This window comes from Saimiri boliviensis, chromosome 14 (genome assembly GCF_048565385.1).
Source record: "Saimiri boliviensis isolate mSaiBol1 chromosome 14, mSaiBol1.pri, whole genome shotgun sequence".
Taxonomy (NCBI): Eukaryota; Metazoa; Chordata; class Mammalia; order Primates; family Cebidae; genus Saimiri; species Saimiri boliviensis.
In genome coordinates this window covers 19070815-19085166 of record NC_133462.1, presented here as the reverse complement: position 1 = coordinate 19085166, position 14352 = coordinate 19070815, and the positions used below count along the sequence as shown (strand labels likewise).

At 39.2% G+C, this 14352-nt stretch overlaps 1 protein-coding gene across 9 annotated transcripts in view; it reads left to right on the top strand.

Moving 5' to 3' along the window:
* The window catches only part of ZNF571 (zinc finger protein 571), a 31777-nt gene extending 27610 nt beyond the window's left edge, over positions 1–4167 (top strand). For all 9 annotated transcript variants that reach the window (XM_039467141.2, XM_074386442.1, XM_039467142.2 and 6 more), the window contains one exon: positions 2230–4167. In XM_039467141.2, coding sequence (XP_039323075.1) covers positions 2230–3923 — 1694 coding nt within the window. In that variant the 3' untranslated portion in view covers positions 3924–4167. The remainder of the gene's footprint in view (positions 1–2229) is intronic.
* Positions 4168–14352: the final 10185 nt, after the last annotated feature.

The window sequence follows — 14352 nt, the reverse complement described above, 5'->3', positions numbered from 1 at the left end:
TTTAAATTTGAACTTACTAATTTGTATTTTTCTTCCCATTACCGCTCTCTGTTATTCTCCAGCCTATAAACAGTGGTCAGAGAGCCTGTGCCTGCTGATCCAGTTACATCAGACAGAGTTTCTCTGCATTCAAAAAGTATACTTGTTCCCCAGCTTCTTTCTTCACAATAACATAACATCTTTATTGTGTAAATTTGTCACTGTTTCTAGGACATTTTGAGGTACTTCTTTGGGAAATATAAGAACATTTGGCCTTAAGTAGAAAATATTGGAAAGTAAGACCTAAAAAAACTATATGATAGGAACAAACATTGTATGTATACTGTGCTCTGGGATATAGCTATATAGTAAAACAGAAATTTTCCCCCCATACATGTAGAACTTGAGGAGTAGAAAGATCCACAGGTAAATAAATGAAATTTTAGAATTGCAAACATTCAAACAAGAATTAGGAATAAATCATAGGTATAGAAAATACATGGCATGGACCTAATTAAAGTGATCCAGGACGGTCTTTCTGAGCAGCTAACATTTAAGCTAGGACATTTCAGAAGCAAAGGAGGTGGCCACTTAGCATTCTTGGCAGATGGAATGGCATATGGAAAACCTAAAATGGGAATTTGACATGTTCTCAGGCCAGTAAGATTAGAGCATTATTCCTGAAGATAGTAGTGGCTCAAAATGAGACTTAAAAGGTAATTTTGAAGAAATTAGAGAAATTTAAGAAAAATTGGATCATAAAGGGGCTTGTAGGCCATGGATAGGAGTTTGGATTTTGTTCTAAGTACAAGGGTAAACCACTGAAAGATTATTAGCTCTGTTCTCAAACTTTGTGTTGTATGAGACGCATCTAAGGAGATTTGCGAATGAAGGAACATTTACATTTTTTTTTTTTTTTTTTTTTTTGAGACAGAGTTTCGCTCTTGTTACCCAGGCTGGAGTGCAATGGCGTGATCTCGGCTCACCGCAACCTCCGCCTCCTGGGTTCAAGCAATTCTCCTGCCTCGGCCTCCTGAGTAGCTGGGATTACAGGCATGTGCCACCATGCCCAGCTAATTTTTTGTATTTTTAGTAGAGACGGGGTTTCACCATGTATGGTCTCGATCTCTCGACCTCGTGATCCACCCACCTCGGCCTCCCAAAGTGCTGGGATTACAGGCTTGAGCCACCGCGCCCGGCCGGAACATTTACATTTTAAAAATTGACAAATACTGAATGCCAACAATGTGCAAGTAATGACATTAGGCACTAGAGATAAAGCAGTATATGAAACAAAGTCCTTGCTTTGATTAAGCATGGGACAGACAGATAGTAGTCAAACTTTAGAAATGGTATATCCCTTAGGGAAAAATGCAATATAGGTACAGTTATGTGTTATATGTTTTGATAATGTGACAGCTGAGCAGAAAACTGTATGAGGGAATAAGCCATATGTATATCTTGAGGAAGGGCATTCTAAAGGCAAAACTGTAAACACAGAGGCATATGCTTGACATGACACTTTTTAACACCAAGGAGGCCATATGACCAGAGCCAAATGAATAATTAGGGGAGTGGTAGGTGATGATATAGAAAAGTGGCCATGTTAGGAAATGACAGGTCAAGAAAAGTGGCCAAGGGAAAGCTTGTATAGGGTCTTGTGAGCCATATTAACGACTTTGGATTTTATCCTGAGATGGCAAACCATTGGAAGGTTTTTAGCAGGGGAATGCTGTGATATAACTACATTTTAAGAGAATTCCTTTGGCTGCTCTGTGAAGAATAGATTACAGAAGCAAGGATGAAAGTAGGGAAACCAGCTAAGAGGTTATGACAGTGAGAGATAGGGACTTGGCCTAGGATGGTGGCAGTGGAGGTGATCAGATTCTTAATAAATGTTGATAGGAGAGCCAATAGGATTTGTTGGTAGATTGTATATCCAGCTAGACATCTGTTTCTTTTCAAGAGGGTGTTTTTGATTCTATTTTATAAGCTTCCTGGGTGTTTCTAAGCCATTCCAAAGTTTGAGAACCACTGACTTAACCTATTTTTCTAATTACCTTCTTTCCTATAAGCTCTCCTTGTTCTTTATTCTCTCCTTGTGTCTTTAAAGAAAAATGGCACAAAATATTTTTGTACTGTTTAAGCCATTCTATTCTTATGAGAATTATTTTTATCTATCATTTTTTACCATAGAATTATTTCTCCTTGTAAACAAAAGCAGGAATTTGCTTTCTTGTTATTCTGCAGACTTGGAATCCAGTCATGAGATTAACAAGTTATCTCCAGAAAAGGAAATTTATGAAATGGAATCACTCCAGTGGGAAAATATGGGGAAGTTTATCAACCATCACCTTCAATACAATGGTCTTGGAGACAATATGGAGTGCAAAGACAACTTAGGGGGTCAAGAAGCAAGTCAGGAAGGACTTTACATGTATGTCAAAATTACCTGTGAAGAAAAGGCCACTGAAAGCCATTCAACCTCTTCTACTTTTCACCAGATAATTCCTACCAAGGAAAAATTGTACAGACGTAAGGAATGTAGACAAGATTTTTGCTACCTGTCATGCCTTATTCAACATGAGAAAAATCATAATACAGAAAAATGCTCTAAAGTCAGGAAGCATAGGAATACCTGCAGCAAAAAGCCAAGCTATAGTCAACATCAGATAATTCAGACTGGTGAGAAACCTTATGAGTGTATTGAATGTGGAAAGGCCTTTGGTCGTAGTTCTGATCTCATTCAACATCAGAAAATTCATACTAATGAAAAACCTTATCAGTGTAAAGCATGTGGGAAAGCTTTTATTCGTGGTTCACAGCTCACTGAACATCAGAGAGTTCATACAGGAGAAAAACCATATGAATGTAAGAAATGTGGAAAAGCCTTTAGTTACTGTTCACAATATACGCTTCATCAGAGAGTTCATAGTGGTGAAAAACCTTATGAATGTAAGGATTGTGGGAAGGCCTTTATTCTTGGCTCTCAACTTACTTACCATCAAAGAATTCATAGTGGTGAGAAACCCTATGAGTGTAAGGAATGTGGAAAGGCTTTTATTCTTGGTTCACACCTTACATATCATCAGAGAGTTCATACTGGTGAAAAGCCTTATATATGTAAAGAATGTGGGAAAGCCTTTTTATGTGCCTCCCAACTGAATGAACATCAGCGAATTCATACAGGTGAGAAGCCCTATGAATGTAAAGAATGTGGAAAGGCCTTTTTTCGTGGCTCACAACTTACTTACCACCTTAGAGTTCATTCAGGTGAGAGACCCTATAAGTGCAAAGAATGTGGGAAAGCTTTTATTTCTAATTCTAATCTTACTCAACATCAAAAAATTCATACTGGAGAGAAGCCTTACAAATGTAAGGAATGTGGAAAGGCCTTTATTTGTGGCAAACAACTTAGTGAACATCAGAGAATTCATACAGGTGAGAAACCCTTTGAATGTAAGGAATGTGGAAAGGCTTTTATTCGTGTTGCCTATCTTACTCAACATGAGAAAATTCATGGTAAGAAACATTATGAATGTAAGGAATGTGGGAAGACCTTTGTTCGTACTACACAACTTACATATCATCAAAGAATTCATACAGGTGAAAAGCCCTACAAATGTAAGGAATGTAACAAGGCCTTTATTTATGGCTCACAGCTTAGTGAACATCAGAGAATTCATAGAGGTGAAAAACCTTATGAATGTAAACAATGTGGGAAGGCTTTTATTCGTGGTTCACACCTTACTGAACATCTGAGAACTCATACTGGAGAGAAACCCTATGAATGTAAGGAATGTGGGAAAGCGTTTAGTCGTGGTTCAGAACTTACTCTGCATCAAAGGATCCATACTGGTGAGAAACCCTATACATGTGTCCAGTGTGGTAAAGACTTTAGACGTCCCTCACAACTTACTCAACATATAAAGCTTCATAATTGAGAAAGCCTTGAATGTGATTAAATATAAGAAGGTCTTCATCATCTACATCATATCTATATGAATGTAGGACATCCTTTTGCTTCTGCTCAGAATTGACTCATTCTTAGAAGGCCTATATTAATCTGGATGCAGAATGACTTCAGAAACCCCTTAGATAATTTACATCTGTATAACCCTAGAATGTAAAGCTGAATTATATCTTTTATCAAGCATCATCTCCATTTCACCATATCCTAACTGAAATCAGATACATTCCTTAATTTGTGTGTTTTTTCTATTTGTAAAATACTGTAATTATATTATAATGATGAAATTGTAATTAAATACATATAATTCCCTTTGGGTAGTATCTGATATTTATAAAATGATTACCATTATCATTACATATTGTTAGAGAGCTCAAATGGTGAGAATATTTTATGAGTACAATAAAAAGATGCAAGCATTCTCTTATCATGTATCCCTTTTTGAACAACAGATAGTTTATTTTAGAACAAGACCTTTAGAGTGTAGTAAAGATACGAAGGACTTCAGAGCACCTAAGTTTTGCAGCACCAGATAATCCATACCAGAAAGAAACTTGCAGAAATTGCTTTAGGGCTATTGATGTTTTCTAAGAAAGTGAAGGAGAGATTATTTTTCTACAACAAATTCTGAAAGCAAAAGTTTCTGACCCAGATTTTCTGGTTACTTTAAGGGAAAAAGAACTTATCAACAAAATGATAGTCAAGGTAGTTATATTTATAAAATGTTAATATATCATAATATATAATACATCGTAATATATACATGTATATATCTATGTGTGTTTGTGTGTGTGTATAAAATATGTATTTGCCTTAAGTGGAAATAAAAACAAAATTTACCAACTACAGTTTTTCCTCATTTGAATCTAACCTATTTCTGTACACTGAATAGCAAATCTTTAGGGACCCAGATCTCCGAGCCTACATTTCATTTCTCTATTCTTTTTTTTTTTTTTTTTTGAGACGGAGTTTCGCTCTTGTTACCCAGGCTAGAGTGCAATGGCGCGATCTCGGCTCACCGCAACCTCCGCCTCCTGGGTTCAGGCAATTCTCCTGCCTCAGCCTCCTGAGTAGCTAGGATTACAGGCACGAGCCATCATGCCCAGCTAATTTTTTGTATTTTTAGTAGAGATGGGGTTTCACCAAGTTGACTAGGATGGTCTCGATCTCTTGACCTCGTGATCCACCCGCCTCGGCCTCCCAAAGTGCTGGGATTACAGGCTTGAGCCACCGCGCCCGGCCCATTTCTCTATTCTTTGTGTCTGTTTTGTGTGTGATGGTGTCTCACTCTCCATGTTCAGGCTAGAGTATAGTGGCTCAATTACACCTCACTGCAGCCTTGACCTTCTGGGCTTAAATGATCCTCCAACTTCAGCCTGCTGAGTAGCTGTCACCATAGCTGTTCAGCACCATACCTGGCTCCTTTTTTTTTTTTAAATCTTTTTTTTTTAATTGTAATTTAGGTTCTGGGGTACATGTGCAGATCATGCAGGATTGTTGCATAGGTACATACATGGCAAGGTGGTTTGCTGCCTTCATCCCCCCTCACCTACATCTGGTATTTCTCCCCTCATTATCCCTTCTCATCCTCCCCACCCCTGTTCTCTCTCCGCTAGCCCCCCTAGCTCCTTTTTTAAAAAAAATTTTTTAGAGATGGGGTCTCCCTGTGTTTCCCCATCTGATCTTGAACTCCTAGGCTCAAGCAGTCCATCTGCCTCAGCCTCCTGGAATGTTGGAATTAAAAGTGTGAGTCACCACATCTGGCCCCATTATTTTACTTTTTAAAATTATTTTTATTTGGCCCCATTATTTTAAATAGGATAAATACTATGTTTTCAGTTCATTAAAAAATCCTAACCAATTTTAATTTGAATTCAACTTAAACCACCTACATGACTTCTATCAGGGTTTCTGAATAATGTAAAACATTCAAAAGCCAGTTTTAAGAGTTAATTACCAGATATATGTGTGCATGCAGTGATTTTGAAAAACATAATGTATCAATTATATTTTCCCTCTGTACTTCAACAGATACTGTATTGACAATAAATGTAATGTATTAGCACGTAATGGACGTAAATGATAGTAAGATAAAAACAGCTTTAAATAATTTAAACATACTAATTAGAATGTTGTTGAATGAGGGCTGATGATCAGAAATCGATGATGGTCAGAAGAGATTAATGATGTTCAGTGAGTGAAGATGAGTGAGAATAATATACTGGAGCAGCCATCAATGCCTTCAGTTCTTCTATGTCTGATTCCAAGCAAATCATGCACAGTATTCTCGGAACTCAAGACCTCAAAATTGAGTTACTGTACAAAGCTGTTCATAGAAAAACAAATGTTCCCCAAAAATACTTACCTTTTTTATATGCAGTGCTGTTAGCTAATATATTATTTTTGTTTGTTTGTTTGGTTTTTGGTTTTTTTTGTTTGTTTTTGAGACGGAATTTTGCTCTTGTTGCCCAGGCTGGAGTGCAATGGCATGAGCTCAGCTCACCGCAACCTCTGCCTCCTGGGTTCAAGTGATTCTCCTGCCTCAACCTCCTGAGTAGCTGGGATTACAGTTGCACAGCATCACACCTGGCTAATTTTTTTATTTTTAGTAGAGGCAGGGTTTCACCATGTTGGCCAGGCTGGTCTTGAACTCCTTACCTCAAGTAATCCACCCACCTCAGCATCCAAAAGTGCTGTGGTTACAGGTGTGATCCACTGCACCCAGCTAAATAATTTTTTTAAAACCACCTTTGTTGTATCACACTCATCTGTTAAAAGGTTGGTGTTTATTTTTTGATATTTTCTTTTGGGCTCAAGTATGGGTTTCATTTCAGTCTGGTAACAGTATACTATAGTAGGATAACTGCAAATATATCTGTCACTTCAATTTGTTTTAATTTTAAAATTTAAACATGTCCAAAAATAAAATAGGACAGTGTGCCCGTAACCTCTATAATAATCACACTGTTCTTGCCTTTCTTGTTTTATCTACCAGTAAGTTTTCACTGGGATATTTTAAAGACCACCAATATGCTGTATACCATTTCCCCCCTACATATTTTTAGTATGTATCTTGAACTGATAAGTCAGCCTTTCACAATAGTAGTTGGTTTGAGTCCAGATTTAAATGAGGTCTGTACATTACATTTTGTTGGTATTTGTCTTGTGCACCTTGCTTTTCTTTTTCAAAATGCCTGCAGAATTACATGTAGTAACCTAGTAACAGCAATGCCATGGTATACCCATTCCTCATAAGCTGAGTATTCAGGTTGAGTTTTCTACTTCTGCAAACTAGTGCAAGAAATGTATTTATATGCTTACTCTTGCATTTTGTTTATATACTGACAAGTCAAAAGTATGCATGCATTTTACATTTTAATAGATTATAACCATTTACTTTTCAAAATGTTATTTTACATTCTTACCAGTAATGCATAAGAGTGTTTCTTTCCAGTGACATCACCAGTGTCAAAAAACATGACCTGTTGGAGCCATGATGGAATAATTGGTTTGTATAAGGACTGTGATCCCTGATAGAAGAGAATCATTTGGGCCAGGGGTGGTGCTTCATGCCTGTATTCCCCACATTTTGATTCCTAAGGCAGTCACTGGAGCCCAGGAGTTCAAGACCACCCTTGGCAACATTGTGAAAATCTATTTCTGCAAACAGTACAAAACTTAGTCAGGTGTAGTGCTGCATGCCTGAAGTCTCAGCTACTTGGGAGACTGAGGTGGTTAGGGAGGTCAAGGCTGCAGTGAGCTGTGATCATGCATTACAGCCTGGGTGACAGAGTGAGACTCTGTTAAAAAAAAAAAAAAAAAAAAAGCCGGACGCGGTGGCTCAAGCCTGTAATCCCAGCACTTTGGGAGGCCGAGGCGGGTGGATCACGAGGTCAAGAGATCGAGACCATCCTGGTCAACATGGTGAAACCCCGTCTCTACTAAAAATACAAAAAATTAGCTGGGCATGGTGGCTTGTGCCTGTAATCCCAGCTACTCAGGAGGCTGAGGCAGGAGAATTGCCTGAACCCAGGAGGCGGAGGTTGCGGTGAGCCGTGATCGCGCCATTGCACTCCAGCCTGGGTAACAAGAGCGAAACTCCGCCTCAAAAAAAAAAAAATGAAGTTGTGCAATAATCACACAAACTTTCTACTTGGAGATACATTCTCGATAATGATAAAGCTGGTCCCAAACAGAACATGAAGTTCTTACTGTGTTGACAAGGTAACAGAGAGACTATGCTGGCTAGCTTGGGGCAGAGTTCAGGAGAGGAGGAAGATATACAGAAAAGATTTTCAGAAATGTGCACAGGGTTTTTTCCGGCGTCTTTTGAAAATATTTAGTAGTACATATGTAGAGTACAGTTCCTACACCTGAGTGGGCAGTAAGTGCAGTCAGGGACCTGCAAGTTGGAAACTGCCCAGAGTTCACACGTGGCAAAGAAAGGTTCTAATTATGACCAGTGATCACCCACACAGTGGAAATGCCAGAAAAGTTATAAATTGGGAGCAGACCTGTCTCTAAAGATTTCAGCTCTTCTGTAAACTGCTTTTTAAATTAATTCAGAAGAATCAAGCCAATTCACAAGTATTTACCTACAGCATGAAGTTCAACATTGTTAGGAAAGTGTAACAATATCTACCACTTAACAGTATAAATTTTACAATGTCCACTGTCTATATAAAGAAGCAGGAAAATGTGACCCAAAACAGGAAAAAATGTCAGCCTAAGATGCAAGTGGCAGGTGAGATGGTATTAGCATAACAATATTAAAGAAACTGCAGCATCCTAAAGATTTTTGTTAAACCATTGTGCTTTTGTTAAAAGCACAATGAGAGAATTGGAAGATAAAAGAACAAAGTGGGACTTCTGGAAAAGAAAACATATCTGAAGAGAAAATGTATTGGAGATTAAACACCAATTTTGGGGAGAAAAATCAGTGAATTTGAGAACATACCAAGAAAAATGAAGTACAGAGGTAAAACACTAAGAGTGTCAGTGATCTGTGGGAAAATATAAAGCAGTTCAAGATATATGTAAATGTGAGTCTCAGAAGTGGGGAGAAGGCAGAAAAAATATGCAAAAATAATGGTTGAAAAGACTTCAAATTCCTTGGAACCTATCACTCACAGATCTAAGAAGCTCAAGGAAATCAAGGCTAAACACAAATAAAATCAAGACAAATTGCTGAAAATGAGGGGTAAAGGAAAATCTTGAGAACAGCCTGATGGAAAATAGATACATGGGGACAAAAGTAGGAAGATTCCCAAACTTCTTGTGAGAATCTATGGAAGCTAGCAACTCTGGTATTTCTACACTTCGTAATAATATGAAAAAAGTGAAAACTTTTATAACTAATGAAAGCTAAGCCTAGGGAAAAAAAGAAATTGTGTTCTTTTCAGCAACATGGGTGCAGCTAGAGGCCATCAAGTGAATTTATCTAGGATCAGAAAACCAAATACTGTTATGTTCTTACTTATAAGTAGAAGGTAAGCATTGAGTTACACATGGACACAAAGATGGGAACAATAGACACTAGGGCCTGCTTGAGAATGGAGGGTGGAAGGAACCTGAGGGTCAAAAAACCATCAGCTACTATGCTCACTATCTGGGTGGCAAAATTATTTTTTGTACACCAAACCCCAGGCATATGCAGTTTGCCAAGGTAACAAACTTGCATGTGTACTGCCTGAACCTAAAATAAAAGTTGCAAATAAAAGAACAAATGAATGGCAAGAGAATTTATCACCAGGAGATGCAGATGGAAATGTGGATTCATACAAAGGAATGGAAATTAACAGAAAAGTTAAACATGGGTAAATACATTCAGTGTTTTTCCACATATTCTCTTCAAAAAGTAATTGAGTTTTTAATGTAAAATCAATAATTATTATACGGATGGTAATATTTGTGGCAATTAAAATATGAAAATAGCTTAAGGCTAGTTGCGGTGGCTCACGCCTATAATCCCAGCACTTTGGGAGGCCGAGGTGGGTGGATCGCGAGGTCAAGAGATAGAGACCGTCCTGGTCAACGTGGTGAAACCCCGTCTCTACTAAAAATACAAAAACTAGCTGGGCATGGTGGCGTGCGCCTGTAGTCCCAGCTACTCAGGAGGCTGAGGCAGGAGAATTGCTTGAACCCAGGAGGCAGAGACTGCGGTGAGCCGAGATCGCACCATTGCACTCCAGCCTGGGTAACAAGAGCGAAACTCTGTCTCAAAAAAAAAAAAAAGAAAGAAATGTGAATGTCAGGCAGGGTGTGGTGGCTAATGCCTGCAATCCCAGCACTTTGGAAGGATGAGGAGGGTGGATTATGAGGTCAGGAGTTCAAGACCAGCCTGACCAACATGATGAAACCCCGCCTCTACTAAAGACACAAAAATTAGCCAGGCATGGTGGCATACGCTTGTAATCCCAGCTACTCAGGAGGCTGAGGCAGGAGAATCACTCCAACCTTGGAGGTGGAGGTTGCAGTGAGCTGAGATCACGCCACTGCACTCCAGCCTGGGCGACAGAGTGAGACTGTGTCTCAAAAAAAGAAAAAATGTAAGTATTGAGAATAAACACTCATGACATGGATCCCCATGAAGGTCATCCTCATCAAACTCAGAAATGTTTGCTGTGGAGGATATTGAGCCAGACCAAGAAAACCCAAGGCCCAAGAGAAACATGGAAGGCAGGAAAAGAGGAAGGACAGAGTAGAGGCTGGAGCCCATGAAGGTCTTACCCAAACACTTTTTGCCCAGACCAATGTGCTCAGCCCTTCTCTAATGTTTTCTTCTAGTAGTTTATAGTATTGGGTCTGCCATTTAAGTCTTTAATCCATTTTGAATTTATTTTTATTGTGAGAGACAGGGGTCTAGTCTCATTCTTCTGTATATGCATATTCAGTTTTCCTTACAGTCTAGTTTTCCAGCACCATTTGTTGAAGAGTGTGTGCTTTCTTCAATGTATGTTCTTGGCACCTTTATAGAAATGAGTTGGCACTAATTTCACAGATTTATTTCTGGGTTCTCTATTCAGTTCCATCAGTCTATATGTCTGTTTTTATGCCAGTACCATGATCTTTGGTTATCTTAGCTTTGTAGTATATTTTGAAGTCAGGTAGTGTGACACCTCCAGGTTTGTTCTTTTTGCTCAGGATTTCTTTGGCTATTCAGGGTCTCCATAATGAATTGTATAACTCTTTTTAATATTTCTGAAAAAATGTCATTTATATTTTTATTAGTATTGCATTTAATTGGTAGATGTCTTTGAGTAGTATGGACATTTTAATAATATTAATTCTGGCCGGGCACAGTGGCTCATGCTTGTAATCCTGGCACTTTGGGAGGCTGAGGTGGGTGGATCACAAGGTCAAGAGATCGAGACCATACTGGCCAACATGGTGAAATCCTGTCTCTACTAAAAATGCAAAAATTAATTGGGCATGGTGGCGCACGCCTGTAGTCCCAGCTACTTGGGAGGCTGAGGCAGGAGAACTGCTTGAACCCAGGAGGGGGAGGTTTCAGTGAGCCGAGATTGTGCCACTGCACTCCAGCCTTGCGCCTTGTGACAAAGGGAGACTCTGTCTCAAAAAAAAAAAAAAAGAAAGAAACAAAAATATTATTATTATTATTATTTTTATTTTTATTTTTTTTTGAGACGGAGTTTTTGCTCTTGTTACCCAGGCTGGAGTGCAATGGCGCGATCTCGGCTCACCGCAACCTCCGCCTCCTGGGTTCAGGCAATTCTCCTGCCTCAGCCTCCTGAGTAGCTCGGATTACAGGCATGTGCCACCATGCCCAGCTGCTTTTTTGTACTTTTAGTAGAGACAGGGTTTCACCATATTGACCAGGATGGTCTCGATCTCTTGACCTCGTGATCCACCCACCTCGGCCTCCCAAAGTGCTGGGATTACAGGCTTGAGCCACTGCGCCCGGCCAACAAAAATATTATTAATTCTTCTAATCCACAGCCATGGACTATCCTTTGATTTTTTTTTCTTTTTTTTTTTTTTTTGGTGTCCTCTTCATTTTCTTTCATGAGTGTTTTTTAGTTTTTATTGTGGAGATTTTTCTCCTCTTTGGTTAGGTTTATTCCTAGGTATTTCATTTTCTTTGTAGCCATTGTAACTGGAAGTGACTTCTTGATTTCTATTTTAGATTGCTTGCTGTTGTCATAGATAAATGCTATTGATTTTTGTGTGTTCATTGTGTATCCTACAATTTTACTGTTTATCAGTTCTAAGAGTTTTTTGGTGGAATCTTTAGGTTTTTCTAAATATAAGATCATATCATCTGCAAACAAGGACAATTTTATAACTTTCTTTCTAATATGGGTTCACTTTATTTCATTCTCTTGCTTAATTGTCCTGGGTAAGACTTCCAGTATTATGTTGAATAAAAGTGGTGAAGATGGACTGGGTGCGGTGGCTCATGCCTGTAATACCAGCACTTTGGGAGGCCAAAGTGGGCAGATCACCTGAGGTTGGGAGTTTGAGACTAGCCAGACCAACATGGAGAAACTCCATCTCTACTAAAAAATACACGATTAGCCAGGTGTGGTGGCACATGCCTGTAATCCCAGCTACTTGGGAGGCTGAGGTAGGAGAATCACTTGAACTGGGGAGCTGGAAGTTGCAGTGAGCTGAGATCATGACATTGCACTCCAGGCTGGGTGACAAGAGCAAAACTCCATCTTAAAAAAAAAAAAAAAAGTGGTAAAATTGGCATCTTGTCTTGTTCCAGTCCCTAGAGGAAAGGCTCATGTTTTTCCTGTTCAGTATGATAACTTTGGGATTATTAGGAAGCCCCTCCCTTCCTTGAGGGGTCACCTTTTCAAAAATAAGTGGACCACACCACCACCCAACCACAAAACTCTCCTGAGGAACTCATTTAGACTGACAAGAGGTACAGAAAGAGGTTAAAGAAGGTGCTTGTGACTCCTTTTTCTCCTTCTCCTAATGATAACACCTAACTGACCAGCGTCCATGCATGCAGAAGAGGAGAGTAATTTGGGGATGGTATTGTTAACTAAAACCGCAGCCTTTATGTAAAATTCACCACTCTTGCACAAATGTCCAGGATCTACATGGCTACTGGGATTGATTTCTCCTGCATAACCACCAGCCTTTCCTTTCAAAGAGAAGCCTCAGACATCCATACCTGAATAATTGAAAATATCAACAAGAAACAGGATGGCAGAGTGTGGGAGAGGGCTTGTCCACCACACTCCAGAGAAGTGGAAGTTTTAAAGCAGTAGATAAAAATTAAATACCTCTTCTCTTCCCTATTGCCTCATTAATAGCCTTTAGATTGAGATACTTGTGTAATCTTAACTATAGCACAGTGCGTTTTTTTTTTTTTTTTTTTTTTTTGAGATGGAGTCTCAGTCTGTCGCCAAGCTGTAGTGCAGTGGCACAATTTTGGCTCACTGAAACCTCAAGCGATTTTCCTGCCTCAGCCTCCTGAGTAGCTGGGATTACAGGTACGCACCACCAGGCCCAGCTAATTTTTGTATTTTTAGTAGAGATAGGGTTTCACCATGTTGGTCAGGCTGGTCTTGAACTCCTGACCTCATGATCTGCCTGCCTCAGCTTCCCAAAGTAAGGCCTCCCACGTCCTTCTCTTCTTGTCTTCCATATCTGTGATGGAGCTTTATTCATGCGTGTATATTCCTCTGTGTCTGTTTCTTATGAACACATAAGGTTTTGCAATTAAAGAATGACTGAGGCCGGCTATGGTGGCTCATGCCTGTAATCCCAGCACTTTGGGAGGCCAAGGCAGGTGGATCACTCTGGAGTTTGAAACCAGCCTGACCAATATGGTAAAACCCCATCACTTCTAAAAATACAGAAAAAAAAAAATTAGCTGGGCATGATGGTAGATGCCTATAATCCCAGCTACTTGAGAGGCTGAGACAGGAGAATTGCTTGATCCTGGGAGGTGGAGGTTGCAGTGAACTGAGATTGCCACTGCACTCCAGCCTTGGCAACAGTGATAGTCTGTCTCAAAAAAAAAAAAAAAAAAAAAAAGATGTATCTAACCATGGCCATCCTTGGCCTTCTAATTCATATTATCTGTTATTTCATCTGTACTTTCGTTTTTATTCTTTTTTTTTTTTTTAAGAGTTTTACCATGTTGCCCAGGCTGGCCTCAAACTCCTGGTCTCAAACAATCTGCCCCCTTCAGCCTCCCAAAGTGCTAGGATTACAGGCATGAGCACTGTGTCTAGCCCCTTTTTATTCTTGAGTGATAACCAGTTCCTCTTTCACTGTATGGGACTTCCTCAGAGCACTAAATCTTCTGGCTTCCACTGATTTCCATTGAGAGTCTTTTTTTTTTTTTAAACTTCCCATGCTTCTAAGTCTTTGTTTTTGATTTCAGCAGATTTCTTCTCATTATCTTAGTTATAATTTCC